Consider the following 19792-nt stretch of genomic DNA (forward strand, 5'->3'; position numbering starts at 1 on the left):
ATCTCACATATGAAGGCTGGAACTTGCTTTAAGGCTAAAAAGTACTGTGTAATTTGGCAAATGAAGATGATTCATGTCATTCTCAGCCAACCTGTAGGGGGTCCTTTTGTGGGTCAAGCTGCTCTTCAGACTGTAGTCTGGTGACATATGTGACCTACTACCCAGAGCCTTAATAACTTGGAAAGCAAATGCGAATCAAAGATTATTCCACATTTCAGAGAAATCTTGCACTTCAATAATTTGCAAAAATGTCAATTCAAGGACATGTGTGAAGTTATAACACAAGACTTGGTAATGGTTGTTTTTTATTTAGAACTGAAGTTTTCAAAAAGATAGCAAAGGTTTGGGCCCATAAATGGGAACTTTGGTTTAGTATAATTGTGGGGATGGTTATTTGTTCCTCATAAGAATTATTTTACTTTAACAAGGATCAGTCATAGAAAATCAGAGAATGCAGGGAAGGAGCAAAGTCTAAGAAATTATCATTTTATTATGGGTGGTAGCTATCAAAATTATTATATTGTTTTTATATTTCATGTGAAAAATGACAGTCAAGTGGAGAAATTTTTCCAAGTAATTCCTCTCCCCACAAAGACCCAGAATAATTAATAACAGAGGTCTGTGAAAACAAAGAGCCCCAAAGTGAATGTAGAAACGAGAACATAGACACTAAATATGATTCTTTAGAGAACATAGACACTAAATATGATTCTTCAAAGCTTCCATGACACTCAGGGCAGAGGCGATGCAGCCGTCGAAGTTGGAGTGAGTAAATCCATCCCCTCCACACACCAAGGAAGGGTGGAGGTGAAGAGTCATCTGGCCGGGACAGTTGGCAGCTGAGTTTGTAACCTGCAAAAAGCAAAAAATGAAAAAAAAAGATTGGAGTTGGCATTCAGTGTGTCACTGCACTGTCGTGGTAATGCCCACTAAGTTTTTGCTCCCTGGAGAAAATAAAATTTTACTCATGGAGCAAAGAGAAAAAAAAAAGACTATATCAAAAGTTACCTCTTGCCAAAATATTTACATATATATTCTCAAATGTTTAAAATTTTAATTACCAAATAACTGGAACTTCTAGATTTGTAGATACTATGGTCTGAATGCTTACCCGCTCTCTCCAAATTCATATGTTGTTCTCCTGTGCTGTATAATTTTATGTCAACTTGACACAAGGCAAAGTTATCTGAGAGGAGGGAACCTCGATTAAGAAAGGCAAGCCTCTAGGGCATTTTCTTAGTTAGGGATTGATGGGGAAGGCCCAGGCCACTGCAGGTGTTGTTATTTCTGGGCTGGTGGTTCTGGGTTCTCTAAGAAAACAGGCTGAGGAAGCCATGAGGAGCAAGACAGTAAGCAGCACCCCTCCAGATTTCTGTATCAGCTCCTCCCTCCAGTTCCTGCCCTGACTTCCTTTAATGTTGAACAATGATATGGAAATATAAGCCAAATAAACCCCTTTTCTCCCAACTTGCTTTCTGGTAATGGTGTTTCATCACAGCAATATTAACCCTAACTAAGACAGCTCCTGACCCCAATGGTGATGGTATTAGGGGAAAGGACCTTTGGGATGTGAAAGGCATGTTGTAAGGTAAGTGACCTTATGGGAGTACACAATAAAAATCCATCAACTATGAAGAAAGCAGGTCCAACACTGAACCTGTCAATGACTTGACCTTGGCCTTCCCAGCCTCCAGGACTGTGAGAAACATGTTTATTTTGCACATATGCCACTGTAATTTTGCTACTGCTCTGAATCATAATGTAAATATCTGCTATGCAGGATCCCTGATATGTGACCCCTGTGAAAAAGTTGATAGACTCCCAAAGGGGTCAAGAACCACAGGTTCTTTAAAAGCAGAAAAGCTTTGCAGAGAACAGCCTTGTTTATACATTACGTTTTGTTTCCCCTGCCCCTCAATACTGGAGACTGTTGATGTACAAAAGAGTTCCAAAATAGCTCAGAATGGAGTATAACAAAGGTTTATTTATTAGAGGATAAACTCACAGAAATAGTAGCATTTCACAGACCTCTGCATGTGCTGGGAACTGGAACCAAATCCAGCAGCCAAGAGGCCCAAGCATGCATTTTGTCTGCATTTATAGTACATGAGACCATGCCCAAATTGGGCCAGTATCTTAAAGGTTATTGTTTGAAGGAGTTCCCACAGCACCTCCCCCTTTTGTCTAAATAAAAAATAAAAGAGTTCTAAGTCTGATACAAAACTATATACAATAGGAACAAATATTAAGTATTGTCCAGGGAAAAGAAGAGGCAAAAACATACATTAAAATTAGAATTACAACCAGCATGAACAACATCAAACAAGAAAAATATGCTAAATGTTCCAATAGTTATCTTATCCTAAGGAGTCTTAAGTCAAGTCTTACATTAGAAATGGCTTGGCTAAGTAATGAGAGGAAAGTAACTATTACTATTTAGCCTTCAATCCCATAAAAGACCTGAGAAGGGAAACAATATCACTTGAGTAAATAGGAAGTGCAATCAAGAAAATTCCAAAAGGTGTAAGAAATGACAGAGACAACCGGCTACCTGGGCAATCATCCAAAGTTTCATTTGCAATGTTGCGGCAACCAACTTTGGTTAAGGCCTAGTATCTGATAGACCATATTTAGAGGCAGGAAAATTTTCAAAACCATTTTGCCCTGTCTTGGTAAGGTTTGGCAGTCTTTTTACTTGTATCCTGCTTGTCCAGTGTGGACACTGTACATTTTGTCAGTGGTTGAGGTAGGGGCAGTTCTCTGCTCAACAGCCAGTTTTGCCAAGAAGAAAACAAGCTCCAACTGGAGTGTCCTTGTTGTTGCCAGGAACAATTATGTCACATGTCAACAGAATCCTAAACTATGTAAACAGTTCTTTGAAGTGTTTGAAGATTACCTATCCATGTGGAATACAATCAAGAACCTGTTTAGTCTAACTATAAGTATAACAAACATGGATGACTATTCACATGTAATTATTAATACCTATGTAGATTAAAGACTAAGGCTTCATATTGAAAATTTAAACAGTCTTTAAATAAATGTGCAGCAAATAAGGACAATGACCTCAAAATGTAAAGAATATATAAATATCTTGATCGGAGGTAGAAATGTATAGTGTAATGTGATAAATATATCCTAAATTTGCAACAATATGCAAAATATCTTAAGCATAGGTAGAAACATGAGGCATACAATATGACAAAATAACTTTGCAAAGATGCACAAATATTGTAAACAGAAATAGGAGCATATTCAATATAATTGTATATAAAATATAATTTGTATATAAAAATATAATTTGTATCAATATGCAAGAATCTATACCAATGTAATTTGTCTATAAATAATAGCTCACAAGTAATCTCACTATTACTCACTATTATTTTTAGTGTTAGTAAGCTCACAGTAATCTACCAATTATCCCATCCCATCCATTCCCTTTTTTTAAAAAAGAGATCTCTGAGTTTACTTCATTTCTATCCCCAACCCTATACCAGTTATAACCAACCCCTAGTAATGTTCCTAGCCCTGAGGACAAACTATGTTGGGAGACAGGACATCGTTTTCTAGAATTACATCCAACTGTCATGGGAGTGATGATATTTCTATGGAATCCTGTAAAAACTAAAATGATGGTTAAGTTTCAGGATTGCTGTCTGGTACAATTTCAGATAGTCTCTGAATAGTTGGTAGGGTTTTTTCTGAAGTTCTTTTTTTTTAAATTTATTTATTTATTAAGGATTTCTGCCTCCTCCCCACCACCACCTCCCATTTCCCTCCCCCTCCCCCGATCAAGTCCCTCTCCCTCATCAGCTTGAAGAGCAATCAGGGTTCCCTGACCTGTGGGAAGTCCAAGGACCGCCCACCTCCATCCAGGTTTAGTTAGTTGAGCATCCAAACTGCCTAGGCTCCCCCAAAGCCAGCACGTGCAGTAGGATCAAAAACCCATTGCCATTGTTCTTGAGTTCTCAGTAGTCCTCATTGTCCACTATGTTCAGCAAGTCCGGTTTTATCCCATGCTTTTTCAGACCCAGTACAACTGGCCTTGGTGAGTTTCCAGTAGAACATCCCCATTGTCTCAGTGTGTGGGTGTATCACTCACGGTCCTGAGTTCCTTGCTCATGCTCCCTCTCCTTCTGCTCCTGATTTGGACCTTGAGATTTCTGTCCGGTGCTCCAATGTGGGTCTCTGTCTCTGTCTCCTTTCATCGCCTGATGAAGGTTAATATTCAGGAGGATGCCTATATGTTTTTCTTTGGATTCACCTTCTTATTTAGCTTCTCTAGGATCGCGAATTATAAGCTCACTGTCCTTTATTTATGGCTAGAAACCAAATATGAGTGAGTACATCCCATGTTCCTCTTTTTGGGTCTGGCTTACCTCACTCAGGATAGTGTTTTCTATTTTTTCTGAAGTTCTTATCTGAAGTTCTGGTCAGAACATTATAAGGAGGTGCACCATCTCAACTAGCCATGTTGGGATCATCTTGAGAAGTTTGTAACCCAAACCCAATCTTAAAGTGGTACTATCAGAATAATGACATTGTAACAACCAGGTTGTTGTGGAGCCCCACATTCTTCATTGAAACTTCAAAGACTACTGCAGGAAAATTTATTGTTCATTGTGGAAAAGTTAAACATTATTCATATAGACATATATTCAATGAAAGGTGCCATAAAGACAAAAATTGGTATGAGAGAAGTTAAATTTTGTGAAAGCAGAGTTTTGATAAGAGTCCTTCAATTTTATCTTCCTCTGTCCCATACCAAGTGGCTTCTGAGATGAGACAGAAACTCTGACTTTTTCTTTCAACAAAATGCTCAGATTTAGAGAAGGATAGCCACTGTCCAACTTCAAAGCCAGTTTTAATTTTTGAGTCGCAACTATCATTATACTGAGAAGTAGGGAGATATGTATGTTTAGGTAGTGAAATTTTACCCTGCAGAGGATATTGTTACCATAAGTTAGATCTCTTTGTTTGGCGATTCTTTGTGGATAGCTATCTTTTCTTATTTAAGCATCTAGATGTCCAAGATCTCTTGACTTTTCAAAGATGGGTATTTTCCTGCAAAGACAAGAACAGAACCCTGCCCCAACCCTTATGATGTTTCCTTACAACCTGTAGGATTGTCACCTCTGTGGATGAGCTGTCATTTCTTTTTATCAAGCAGTTTCTCCTTTTCAAACCAAATCTTTATTAATTTTGATGGTATCCATAACTTTTCTTCTCCTGTGGAGGCTACTGGCCTGAGTTCGGGCTTGGCATTCATGGATCTGAACTGGGAACGCAAGCCTGTGTCCCCTGTATAGGGTTAGAGCCTTTGCTCCCAGAGTCAGAGCTCAGCCTGATCAGAACAGGCCTTGCAGAAGCCAGAGAAGCCACAGAGCAGTTGCAGCAGAAAGCAGTGGGCTGCAGTAGGCGAGACCAAGTCAGGTAGCATGGACCACGGTGGGAAATTGCTAAGTTGCTGTGGCAGGCCCATGGAGCTAAACCATGCTCAGCTGTGTGCTAGAGGGATAGTTCAGCTGCAGAGAGGTAGGTCAATTGCACGGGGTGAAAGAATGCCACAGACAGGGGTCTGGGCAGGGCCCGGCAATAGTATGGACTTGGACCCCACATTAGATGCCAATTTGCTGGTGTACAAAAGAGTTTCAAATAGCCTGGAATGGAGTATAACAAAGGTTTATTTATTAGGGGATGAATTCACAGAAAGGGTAGTGATCTGCAGTCCTCTGTGTGTACCCAGCAGCCAAGAGGCCTGTACATGCTTTTCATCTGCATTTATAGTACATAAGACCACACCCAATGTAGGCTGATTATCTTAAAGGCTATTGGCTGAAAGAGTTCCCACAACAGAAGATTGAGCCTATAGGCTTCAGCAGGCAGGGCTAACAAGAAAGCTGTTCCTAGGCCTTCTATTTTGCTTAAGCAAATAAAGATCTTGAGACACCTGTGTTTTATATATATATATATATGCGCAAGGGAATCTTAGCTTGCACAGAAACAGGACTTATGACAAATAGAACAATGGCAGGACCTGAGACAGTAAGCCTAGGGGTGGGGGAACTCTCTGTTATGATGGCTCTCCTTTATGGGGAAGACTTGAGAGTTTTCATTTTATTCTGCAGGTGGATTTAAATCACTTAGAAAAAAAAACTTTGCCTTTTCTGAGAATTTATGCATCTAACCCATCTACATTTCTAGGAGTATTACATTAGTTACCCAGACCAGGAAAGAGTTCTTTCTGTACAGCCGTGTCACACATGTGAGCCAGAGAAACCTGACTTTCCATAGGGCTGTTTCAGCCCTGACACAGACTTTAAATACAACTATTGAGATGTGGTTCCTGGCTGTGGCTGGAAGCAGAGCCAAGGGCTGTATTATTGCGAGAGAGTGTGGTTTTGACAATGACAAGATCCTCTCTTGCAGGACTCTCTGCCTCACATGGCTGAAGACACTTGCCAAAACACACTCCATGCTTTCATATTTTCCTCCCTGGGTAATTGCAGAACGGGCGATTCCACCTTCAATGCGATGGAATTGATTTCCTCTAAACTCTTGGCTGCCGAATCAGTGGCCCACTTTCCCAACCACGTGATCTGGCAGCTGGCATTTACCGCTCAGCAAATTAAATTATACGGCACTGACGAATTACCAGCTCACAACTGAGCAGAACATTTCCCCTAAAGCTCCCTTCTGCTTATTAGCTGTAAGTTTAAGAGCGCTCAGGTCCATTAGGAAGATGGCAACTGGAAGGCACAAACCTTCCATTCGTATGTCTATTCTTCATACCTTCTCTATGAGGATGTGCACCAGTGAGTTAGCCCCATCCCCCATCTGTGAATTTCCAAGATACATAAAGCTAAGTAACTATTTAAAAATGCTTTGTTTGGAAAACTATACATAGTGTACTGGGTTTTATCAGCTTGACACAAACCTAGACATATGCGGGAAGAAGGAATTTTAATTGAGAGGATGTCCTCATAAGACTGGCCTGTAGGGAAGTCTGTGACATATTTTCTTACTAGGTGATTGATGTGGGAGGGCCGAGCTCATTTGCATGGTGCCATCCCTGGGCAGGTGGTTCGGGGATATAGGAAAGCAGGCTGAGCAAGTCAAGAAACGTGATCCTCCATATCTTCTGCTTCAGTTCCTGCCCTGCTTGGGCTCTTGCTCAGACACCCCTCAGCTATGGACAGTTACCTGGAAGTATAAGAGGAAATAGATTCTTTCCTCTCAAAGGTACTTTTGGTCATGGTGTTTTACCACATCAATAAAACCCTAAGACATAGAGACACACATACACACACACACACACACACACACACACACACACACACACACACACACACTATTTCAATCATAACTATAAACACATCTTTTACAACCATAAAAAGTTAATAAAGAAATATACTCTTAGTCTTTCCCGAGACTCATTCCTATGACGACACAGAGCTGTTGACCTCTGATCTATGACATCCATGTTCTTTCCATAGCATCCATCCTCTCTCAGTACTGTCTAGAACATGGGCAACGTGATTTTTCTTATGAGTGCGTTACTGAGCACTCTAGGGGTTTTCCTTTCCGCCATTGATATCGCCTCTGTATCAGATCAAACATTACAGAAAAGAGTTTAACTGGAGTTTTTTTTCAGTGGAACAAAAGTTTCCAGACGGTGGCCAGACTTCTTAAATAATTAAATAATTTGTGGTTCGGGGTCTGCCCACTTTAATGAGAAAATAACCAAGTTCACGTGTATGAAACCCATATGTTGACGTCACCTTGCTCCATGCTGGTATCTCATAATGGGTGAAATAAGACGAATATTAAATAGATGAGCGGAGGAGAGATGGTGATATACATACCAAGCAGTAAAAACCCACGAGTGAAAAGATAATTGAGGAGAAGCAGGACCCTTGAAGCAGGGTCTGTCTGATGCACAGCCCTGCCTTGTCTGGATTTGAATGCATCCAGCCACAAGCTCTTCATTTTCTCAGTCCGTCTAAATGAACAGCATTGTGTAGAGCTGACAGGAATAGCTGCTGATAGGAGGCTCGACTTCTTCCTCTACGAAGGTAAGTGCGCTGAGTCCAGAGCCTAGTCTGGTTTCTCCAACAGTGCCACAGTGTATTGGGGTGACATGTACAGGAACTCCTGACAGACATCACTAATCAATGGTGGTATTTGTTTTCACTGAGCCCAGAAGTGGCTGCGACACCTTTGCGTTAGTGCTCCAGGGAGCCACTACCAGTTGGTTGTAGCTGCTCGTGGCTATGATACACCATACACCAACCATAAATAAGAAGACTAAAGAACAATGTAATGTGAAATACAGGAACAAATTATCCTTTTTCCCTCTTTCTTTCCACTAAAGCTAGGATAGCCTGATGCCCTGTCTTTCTCTAAACTAGAGACCTTTTAATGTGAAGAAAAAGGATTAGAGCAGAGTCACTTCCTCTGCTAAAAAGCCAATTAGAATTCTTTCTAAAATCTTCTAAACTCCTCTACAGACTACTGCCTTGCCATAGAGTGCCATACCAGGGCTCCAGCTGTACTTGGAAAGAAAGCTTTGTCTGTAGGTGTAAGTCTCCAGAACCACATAAACAACAATCAGAAATGGTGGGAAAAACAGGATTGGGGAAGATGACTCAGACAATGCTAGAAGGCATCAGTTCGGAGCCAGGAACTAACAAAACCATGAGTACTGGTATAAAGCCCTTAGCAGCTTCCCTGTCTCAGCCTCCGCCTCTAGCTGCGGTGACTCATTCTCTGTCGCCAACCATCACCCTTCGTTCTTCTCCTTTGAGATGCAGGCTCTGGAAGGTAGCTGCTTCTGAAACAGATGATTTTTATATAAATTAAGAAATATGATCTGGGATGTAGGCTGTCTCTATCAGTCCAGCATTTTGATGCCGAGGAACTGTCTTTATGGTTTCATCGTCTGTCTGGGCTTGCACCTTTGTTGAGGAACCTGGTATGGTGGGAATCCCTACAATTCTTGAGGCCTTTGAAAAAAAAAATTACTGTCTGGACAAAGAAGGCATTTCTGTAGAATTTTCAGGTTTTCCCATATAATACTTGACACTTTTCAAAGCTTTATTTTTCATTGTGGAAAAGCATGTGTCAGTTACTTCAAAACATAAACAACATATCCCCCACCATGTTTCTTATGGCACCCAGTAGTCCTCCTTATTCACAGGGCATGTGTTTTGAAATGGCCAGCAGATATCCAGGATAGCACCGTGTAAACCCCAGTTCCTTCCACCACTTACGGCTGCTTCCACAGTTCCTTTACCATGTGTAGCTGAAGCTAAAAGGTATGACTTCATACATCTAAAGTGACAGGTTGCTCTGAACAGCCCGACAAGTTCTCATGCCTCCTTTCACCTGTCCAGAATGTGCACTGACTGCCTAACTCATCCATGCTATTGCATTACCTGCCGTTGGCAGTTCTTCACAGAACTTTGATTGTACTACGTTATTTTAGTTGTCTTATTTTGCTCTCTTTATTGTTAATCTTCTGTTGTGTCTAAATTATAAAAAAAAACTTTAACATGAATACATAAGTACAGGGAAAAAACAGTATACTTAGGCTGAACTGCTATCTTCAATTTAAGGTATTAACTGGGTGTCTTGGCAAGAATGACCTACGGATAATGGAGGGAAGATAGGATGAGCTAATTCATATGAAAAAATTAGCCATGTAAGAGATTAGATAATTTTACCACATTCTTATATTACATTCTAGTGCATCACCTTAGTTTCCCTGAATTTTTGTGAGTTTTGATAGGAGATGTCATATGTGACTTGAATAGAAATATTGCATCTTAAAAAAATCTTTATCCACTCTGGAGGACCTGTTCAGGGTGACTGTAAAATTTTATCTGAATTCAGGGAGGCTGTATTGACTCGCATTCACGTGCTGAGGTAAATTCTGACTACTGATATCCTTGCCTTGCATTTCCTCCATCGTGGTGTGTGTGTGTGTGTGTGTGTGTGTGTGTGTGTGTGTGTGTGTGTGTGTGGTATTGGCCACCCTGTCAGTAATGCAAAGCTATGAAGGTTTAGATGAGTGGAACTGGTGAACATATTTTCACAGTTCCTTGCCTTTTCTAGTCTGCTGAAACACAAAACTAAACCCAGGCCATGATATCAGAGTAAGTGAGCCATAATGGTCCATGTCTTAAAGGCTTGTTTCCCAGCCTGTGGTGGAGTAGCTATTACAAGATGGGCCTGTAAGAGGAAGTTAGGTCACTGGGGATGTTTGACCTTTGACCCCCTTGTGCTTCTCAGCTGCCAGGAAGTGACAGTTGATCTCTGCTATGGCCTTCCCACCAGGAAGAACTACCTCGTCCTGAGGCTTCTCAGATCATTAGACAACATTCATATTTCCCTAGAAAGGCTCCCCCTCCCCAGGTATATTGCCACAGAACCACCGCTAACTAACAGTGGATGTGTCTGTTGGGATGTAAACATATTCACCTTAATTTCAAAAGCTGGAAAACATATTAGTTTACATACACTATTACCACACTGTAGCTACACCTCAGTGAAGTTAAAGACTTTAAATAGTGTTTTAGAGAGGACACACATGAAAAACATATCTTTGAATGCTAAAGGCATCAGAGAGCAAAGAGATGACTTTTTCTGGGTGACTTAGCCATTCAACACCCATACCTTTTAAAATTCTTTCTTAAAAATTCTCTGTATGCTTATGTTTTTGTGTTACAACAGGAACAACATACAGAGCATATGTCTGTTATATCTGTCTATATCACTGTGTCACTAAGAATAGTGTTAAAAATATCTGTCAATCACACATCTAATATTATGGAAAAGTGACTCAGAACTGGAAAAATAATGACACATTGGGGCATTCATTATACCTTTTGGCCCATTTTAACACCTATTTCTTTGAATGACTCACCACATCTGACTATGATTTCTAAGGACCCCAGTGCCACCTCACTCCATGCTGAAGAATTTAATATTCATAAAAAGCTTTATCTACACACGGGCACCTTCCTGTGGAGATGGTAAATTTTAATTGGGCCGTCTGTGTTCTGCTTGTCACCTCATCTTTCCTCTGGTCTACTCAACTTTTCAATGTTCTATTTTATTTAACAGTGATGTCATAAGCCCATTTCTTCATTGCACTTTAGGGAAAGCCTTACTGTATTATGGATGCTTGGCGGCAAAACCTTGTGTCGAGTATGACAGAGCTGCTGTACAATTACTACTGGCTACAATATGTCCTCAGTGTGGGGGGAAATGAGGCGGTTTGGTCAACTCTCAGCGGGGCTGTTCACTTTATTGGTATTTGTGTATCCAATTTTAATAAACCATTGGGCAGATGTAGGATGAAGTGTGCCACAAATCAATGCTACGATCCCCAGAGCAGCTTCAGTGATGTCAAACTGCAGAGGACACACTTTGTTGACATTGAGTTTGATTGCTGAAGTCTATATTGGGCCTCTTTTAAAGTTCTGAAAGCATTAGAGCAGCCTGTTTGGATAGACTTTATTCAGAACAAGCACACAATAAAGACTGACATATGGTTTCCTCCAGCACTGTCTCAGTTAGAACAGACAACACAATAGTCATAACACACGTCCCTTTAGAATTTTTAATTGAGTGGAAAATTGCTCTGCCCTTTAGCAACTTTTAGTATATTAACTCATCAATTATTCAAGCATTTGTCTTGTTCCTAGGTGCTGCTGGGTACTACCAAAGGTAAGAGGGCACACAGATTTCATTTGCATCTGAATATAAACGATCTATAGCAGTCTTCTAGTGAACCTGATTGCTCCAGAGTAGAGGCAAACATACTTCTAGTGGGGAATCCAGAGATGAAAAAAAGCCTGCTGTTCCCAACTCATCCCTCTTTTCCATGTTTAACTTGATCAATGCTCAATTCTCCACTCACTGGGCCCTTCCCCATCCCATCCCTTCTCCCATTCTCTGGGCATCCCTCTCGATGACCCTGAAGTCTGACCCTTGGCATTTCCTTCTGGTTCTCATTCATGTTGAATGGACCTAGGAATTTTTTGTCTGAAATGTAAGATTAAGGTGAAAAAGGATTTGGGGTTCTTGAAATGACCTGCCTTCTACTTTTAATACCATGAAGACAAAAGGGCCGACTGTGCTCTAAAGAGAGACAATGACAGATTATAAAAGGCAGAGGTAGTTTTAAAGTCAGCTTAACTGAAGTTAAAATTAAGAGCAGTAAAAGCATACGGATGCGGTCTATTCTGCCACTGTGGCAGCATCCACAGTCGCATAGCCACCTCGTGAATACTACGGAGAACATTTCAGTCTTTGCTCCGTATTTCCTCATGCTCGTTTATGGTTAGTTCCCTCCCCGTGCTCATCTGTCACTATGTTTTTCTTTACTAGAGAGTCATATAAACAGACTTTGAATCTGACTTCATCCATTTAGATTAGTGCTTCTGAGATTTACTCACATTATTACATTTTTTTCTCTTTATTACTGAGTAATTCTTCATGGATAAATAAACAGTACTTTTTTAACCTACTTTTAGGTAATGAATATTTGGCTAATTTCTAGTTTTGGAAAATTATTAATAAAGCTGGAATGCTAATTGGAAGGTGGCTTTTGTGTGAATGTGTTCATTTCTAAGAGGGGATTCATTGGCTCACATGGTAAGCACATACTGAACTTTGCAAGATGTACAGCACAGTTTCTTCTCAGGGAAGGTGTGACACCTTGCCTTTTCACAGTGACCTGGCGGAGCTCTAGTTCCTTCACATCTGTTTCAGAGTTTGCCAACTTCAGAATTTTTTGCATGAGCCATTTTAGATGAGTAATAGTCTTTTACTGAAGTTTTAAACTGCATGTCCCTAATAGTCAATGATGCTCAGTGTGTGTGTGTGTGTGTGTGTGTGTGTGTGTGTGTGTGTGTATTTGCGCATGTGTGTGTGCTTGTGCATGCATGGACAACTGCATGCACGTACACATGTGCTTACTTTCCATTCATCCCTCTTTGTAATGTGGTAAACAACAAAAAAATTACTATTAGGTACATCCATTGGCATACACTAATCCACTTTCTTCTTTTTTATTAAAATTATATATGTACCTATATTAATTATTATTATTTTTGAGACAGGTCCTGGCAATCCTGGAACTCTGTAGACAAGACTGGCCTTGAAATAATATAGATCCACTTACCTCTGCCTTATGAGTGTTGGGAAAGACATGCACCACTATGCCTGGCTTTTAAGTTATATTATTATTTAAAACAAATTTTAAATTTAAATTATATTTTGGTTATATTCTTCCCCTCCTCAAAGTCCTTTCAGATCCTTTCCCCTCCCTCCCTCCCCATCCAACTTTAAGTTCTTTCTCAAAAAAACAAACAAAAATACAATATAGCACCAAAACTCCTCCAAACCAAAAAGAAGAAAAATCAAACCAAACCAAACCAATAGAAACAATAATAATAACAAAACAACAAAAAAACCAACAACATCCAAACAGAAAAACAAGTTGAAACAAAACAAAAACAAAAAACCCCTACCAAATTGTAACCAAATAAAAGAAAACAAAAATTGTGGAGTCCATTATAAGTTGGTCAGCCACTCCTGAACATGATACCTGTCCTGCAGTGTCTGATATACTCAATGTTGTGTCTGGATCTGTCTGTAGTGGAGATGTCACATAAATGGAATCGCTTGAGATATGCCCTTTGTGATTGCTTTCTTCCACTTAGCACGATGTTTTCATGGTTCCTCCATGAGCTATCAGTAGTTAATCAACTTTTATGTTTCAGTTGCAGTTCAGTGTATGGATATGCCACATTCCATCAGTTGATGACATTGGGCTGTTTATACATTTAGGTATTTTGAATGCTGCTGCCAAGAATATCTGACCACATGCTGTTGACTCTTGAGTTTACAGCTGTGAGTGGAATGACATGATCCTAACTTACTTCTGTGTTTACCTGATTAAGGAGCCACCCAGCTGTTTTCTTAAGTAGTCAAACCATTGCATATTCCTTACAAAAAAGTGCAAGCATTTCACTTCTCCGTATCCTCACAAACACTCATAGTTTTGTATTTAAAAAAACTTATAATCATCCTCAATGAAAACTATTGCTTTATGTAGTTAACATGTGCTAATAAATTTATAGCATAAACTTTAATGGTTGTAAGTTCATAGTTTATCTCACTGTGGTCTTGCTATGCCCTTGACTGATGAATTCACGTAATCATCTGTATTTCTTTGACATCATGTCCATTCAAGTCCTTCGCTCACTTTTAATTTGGACTTTTGCCCCTGTTGAGTTGTAGGGTTGAGTTCTTCATATAGTCTCCATGTGTATTCCTCCCAAACATGTGACCCATCAATCTTCTCATTTTGCCTTTTTACTTCCCTTTACAAATTATTATTATTTCCTTTTATGTTATGGGTGTTTTGCCTGCATGAACATCTGTGAATAGTGTGCGTGCCTGGTACATGTGGAGGCCAGAGGCGGGTGTCAGATCCCCGGGAACTGGAGTTGCGAATGGCGAGGAGCCATCATAACGGTGAGGGGAATTGGGCCCAGGTTCTCTGAAAGATCAGCCAGTGCTCTGGCCAGCTGGAGCTCTTATCTCCTGAGCCATTTCTCTAGTCTCTTTTTACTCTTTTGGTAATTCTTGAACAAACAAAGGTATCTCTAAGGTAGCTAAAATTATATTTTTTCTTTTACTGTTTCTTGTGTGTGTAAGTAATATTTACAAAACGTCCAAACGTAAGGTCATGAAGATTTACCCATATATTTTTCTAGGAATTTCACATTGTAGTTTGTGTTTTCTGTTTTGTGAAGATTTGGGTATTCCGTATGAAGCAGAAGCCAGCTTTGTCCTCTTGTCTTCAGAGGTCCACTTGTTTCTCCTGCTGGGGAGATGATTTTTTCTCTCCATTTGATGGACTTTGGAACATTGTCAGAAATCAGCTGATCACACATGGGTTTGGTTCAGGTCTCTCATTGTGCTGTCAATCATGCCCATCCTTACGTCAGTCCCACTTGAAGGTGGTAACTGCAGCTTTGTCATAGTTTTGAAACTGAAAAGAGTGAATCTTCCAATTTAGCTCCTCTTTAAAAAGATTACTTCAGGCTATTTAGGGAATACTTGAAATTCTATTTGAAAAATCTTGACTCAGTTTTCTAAATATAATATTTTATTTTTAACTTTGTGTGTGCTTGGTGTGTGTGTGTGAATCTGTGGATACACACATGTAAGTATGGTGCTGGTGTTGTCCAGAGGCATTGGATTCCCTGAAGGTGGAATTAAAGGTGACTGTGAGCTACCAGACTAAGGTCCTCTGCAAAAGCACCGCCCACTCTTCACCTCTGACCCATCTTTCAGGCCTCTTAAATTGGAGTTTTCGTTTTTGCACAGGCAAACAGGATCTAGGTGCAGTGAGCAGTAGATTTAAGCATCACTTTCATATCTCTTACACATCTAATTTCAATTCATGGCATCTTTTGGTTCACTTAGGTCATTTTTCTTTCAACAATGTATATTGTTCTTGGGTAAAATTCTCATGATCTTATGATTAAATCTAAATATCTTCTTTAGTGTCATATTCTTCAAATCTTTTGCCCACTTTTAAGTAATTGAATCATTTGCATTTTTAATTTTTTTAATTATTAATTTGTGAGAATTCCCTATACATTTGGGATACTAATCTTTATCAAATATATGCTTTCCTAACATTTTCTTTTTCTGTGGTTGTCTTTTCATTCTCCTTACGGTGCTCTTCAAAGACACTGTTTTTAATATATATTGGATATAATTTATCATTTTAATTTTTGTGCTTTTCCCATTCTATTTAAAAATACTTATAAAACCCAAGTCATACATAGTTCTGCCTATGTTTTCAATTAAAAATTTGATAGCTTAAGGTTGCATGTTTAGGTTTCTGGTCCATTTTTCAGACTATCCTTGAGAGAGTGAAACACAGGTTTCCCAGTCCAGAGTGAAGAGCTCCAGTTGTTTCACTGCTGAGCAGTTCCATCACTACAGACACAATATGCATCAGAAACCCGAGTCTCCTCACTTAAAGCAGAGATGACATTTACTTCCTGATATCCGGACTGATGTGAGCATCAGATGGCAATGCATAAAGACTGTCTAAAATCAGAGTATAAATGCTATTGTGTTTACTTCTAGGATAGGAAAAATGGGATGACATTGTGCCACCACTGGGGAAAGACTAAAACTCAAAAATTGCTAGCAGTTAAAAAAGCACAGAAAAGGACTGACCTTTAAATGGGGGTGTGTTTGAATTCCAGTTTTTTTCTTCCTAGAACTGTAATGGTCTTGGAGTTCTCCAGTCCTTAACTCACTTACCTATGTGATAAGCTATGGGAAGTAGACAAAATTGCAGGGGAGAAAATTGGGATCTTGGGGGTGGGGTGGGATGGGGGTAAGGGGAGATGGGGAGAGAAAAGTGAGAAGGGGAGGATGGGGGGAACTTGGGGAAAAAGGATGATTGGGATAAAGGAAGGTTGGATAGGGGAGCACAGAAGCACAATTCTTAGGGTTGGCAAGAGACTTGAACCTAGAGTGGCTCCCAGGAGCCCAAGGCGATGTCCCCAGTTAGTTCCTTGGGCAGCTGAGGATAGGGAACCTGAAATGAGCCTATCCTATAGCAATACTGATGAATATCTTGCATATCACCATAGAACCTTCATCTGGTGATGGATGGAGATAGAGTCAGAGACCCACACTGGAGCACTGGACTGAGCTCCCAAGGTCCCAATGAGGAGCAGAAGGAGGGAGAACATGAGCAAGGAAGTCGGGACCACGAGGGGTGCACCCATCCACTGAGACAGTGGGGCTGATCTATTGGGAGCTCACCAAGGCCAGATGGACTGTGACTGAAAAGCATGGGATAAAACCAGACTCTCTGAATATGGAGAACAATGAGGGCTGATGAGAAGCCAGGGACAATGGCACGGGGTTTTGATCCTACTTAATGTTCTGGCTTTGTGGGAGCCTAGCCAGTTTGGATGTTCACCTTCCTAGATATGGATGGAGGGGAGAGGACCTTGGACTTTCCACAGGGCAGGGAACCCTGACTGATCTTTGGACTGGAGAGGGAGGGGAGAGGAGTAGGGGGAAGGGGAGAAGGGTGGGAGGAGGGGGAGGGAAATGGGAGGCTGGGAGGAGGCGGAAACTTGTTTTTTTCCTTTTCTCAATAAAAAAAAAAGAAGAATCTAAGTGTCTTAGAGCAGGTAAAAAGGGAGTGAGCCATAGACAGATCTCTTTGACTTACACCAGGTAAGGGTCTAATAAATCAGAAAGGGAGGGGGAAAAGGAATGGAGACAGGATAGAGGAAGGGGGAAAGAAACAGAGGGGGAGAGAGGGGAAAGGAATGGAGGGAGGATGGAGCGGATACACACACACATACATACACACACACATACATACATACACACACATCCCTATCTCTATCTCTCCCCTCCTTCTCTCCCCTCCTCCCTCTGCCACCTCTCTCATAAAAGTTCATGTACTGTTGTAACACTCTGATACTATCATGACCTTTTCCTCTCTGACTTCCACATCATGGAATACACAGTTAAAATGGTATAAGTAGCTATTTTGTATGTTTTTTTCCCCAAGTCATCTCTGTGCTTCCCAGCAGCACTCTGTGTATCGTTTGTGTCACACTGGACTTCACCGTGGCTGTCTGCTCAGTGGCCACCCTTTCTGACAGCCATATAGAAACTTCCCGAAGGATGAGAGATGCCTCTGAATCCAGAACAATGACTGACACATAGTTAGAGTTCAACCAATGTGTGCTGATGAAAAATGAATATAGATTATCAATTCCTAATGTAGTATAAATAGGTATTACCAACTGAACTTGTTAGTTTTATAGCATAACACTGATATTTACGCTAAGTAGCTCTAAATAGATCAAATAGACCTAATTTTCAAGAAGTGCTGCTGGAACAGGAACTAAACTGCTAGTGTGCCCACACCCGTGCAATAGCATCCACCATCTAGTTTTAATACTGGGTTCAGATGACTATGAATGTATGTAATACATGACATTTTCTCTCATTAGACTGTTAAAACATTTTCTATTAAGTATTACCATTTAAAATAATTTAGCTATTTTGAGTAAGTGTGAGAATGACTAAATGGCAGGGTGAGTCCCAGTACTGCCTGAGAAAAAAATGACTTCATTAAATGTACATGTGTTCAAACATTTACTAGTTCATACATTATGGAATCTTGTAAAAAGATGAGATATTTAACTGTATAAACTTCAATTAAACTGTGACTGTATGTTCCTAAATCAAGGATGAGATTTCTCCGAATTATTTCATCACATGCTGTGTCGTAAGGAACTGAGGTAGATGGTGAGTTATGTGGAGATGATTTAATGGAACTTTGAAAACGACACTTGCCAGGCTTCCTGTTGTTGCTAGATGCATAGTCAACCCCTTCCAATGTGCCCAGAGGGCTATGGGCATATGGTATGTAAGCAAGAGTGCTCTATGGCCCTAATTTTATGCCAGGCAATGTTGGTTCAGGGCACAAATGTTAAATCATCAAACACCAACAATGACAAGTTAGTTTAGGAGAATGACAAAGAGCAGGGAAACTGATGAAAACAGCGTTCTACTGCTGTCACTGGTCCTGTTCTGATGCTGTCCAACAGCTCCTTACAGGCTGTAGATAACTGCCAGAGCTGCTGGCATCAAGTCAGCTCTGAAACACCCCATTTTGGAACTATTTATGTATGTGATATGAAAAAAGAGTTAAAATATAAATGGAATATTGGGGTGTCCTGAAAGATAGTCAAGGAATTATAGTAAGGGCAACATTTCCACAGCCTCTGCAAGGCCCCTCCTTAGATGTAGGTTTAGCTGTAGTTTTTCACCAATGAGGACTCTAATGCTTGGAGTTGCAATCTCTTTGCCCACAGTCACACAGAGAACCCAGATAAGAACCCAAGTCACTCTGACTTCAGAGTTTCAAGACTATAATTATAAAACATTATTAAAAATCTAGGAATTATAAAGCACATGTATATAAGAGAAGTCACAATACAAGTGACAGAATAAGAGAAAGTGATTTTAGGATGGAAAGAGAAACAGAATATGCTTTGATAAATAAAATTGACAATTATCTTTCAGAGCAATCATGCTAGAAAGTCACATATTTAAATCTGTGATCTGCACTAGACACTGTCTTTCATGGGTGATAAATTTAAATTGCTTTCAAAATTAGCTTATGAGTTAAACTAAAACAGTTGGATGAAGATCAGCTATAGGTTTTACTTAAAAGCTAATAAAATTATTAAGTTGACAATCTGCTTCAGTAAAAAGATCAAATGACTTTGGTTGTTTCTAAAATATCAATCATAATGCCTAGTTTCAGAGAGTTGTTGATTCGACAGATAATAGGCTTGCAAAGTGTGATAGGTTAGATCTTAAATGTTCCCCAAAGACTCATGTGATAGAGGATTGAGCCTCAAAATGATCCTCAATAGGAAGTTTCAGAAGCTTTAAGATGTGAGGGCAAGAGGAAAGGTCCTTAAATGACCAGAGATGTGCTGTTGAAGAGGATTGTGGGTCCCAGCCCCTTCCTCCTTGTCTCCATTGCTCTCCCTTCTATTGAAAGACTATTAAGAGAAAGATGCAGGCTCCTGCCATGATGTGCTACTTGCTCTGGACTCAAAACATTAAAACTAACCATGTGTATTTTAATATTCTTCTCTCTCTCTCTCTCTCTCTCTCTCTCTCTCTCTCTCTCTCTCTC

At 40.1% G+C, this 19792-nt stretch overlaps 1 protein-coding gene across 3 annotated transcripts in view; it reads right to left on the reverse strand.

Moving 5' to 3' along the window:
• Positions 1-271: 271 nt before the first annotated feature.
• Positions 272-19792, reverse strand: part of Rnls (renalase, FAD dependent amine oxidase) — a 246695-nt gene continuing 227174 nt past the window's right edge. For 2 of the 3 annotated variants that reach the window (XM_013348025.2, XM_026781743.1), the window contains one exon: positions 273-852. In XM_013348025.2, coding sequence (XP_013203479.1) covers positions 700-852 — 153 coding nt within the window. In that variant the 3' untranslated portion in view covers positions 273-699. Of the gene's footprint in view, positions 853-19792 lie in introns of all 3 variants that reach the window. The other variant, XM_005352152.2, reaches the window with a different exon arrangement.

The sequence above is a fragment of the Microtus ochrogaster genome, chromosome 8 (genome assembly GCF_000317375.1).
Source record: "Microtus ochrogaster isolate Prairie Vole_2 chromosome 8, MicOch1.0, whole genome shotgun sequence".
NCBI classification, from domain to species: domain Eukaryota; kingdom Metazoa; phylum Chordata; class Mammalia; order Rodentia; family Cricetidae; genus Microtus; species Microtus ochrogaster.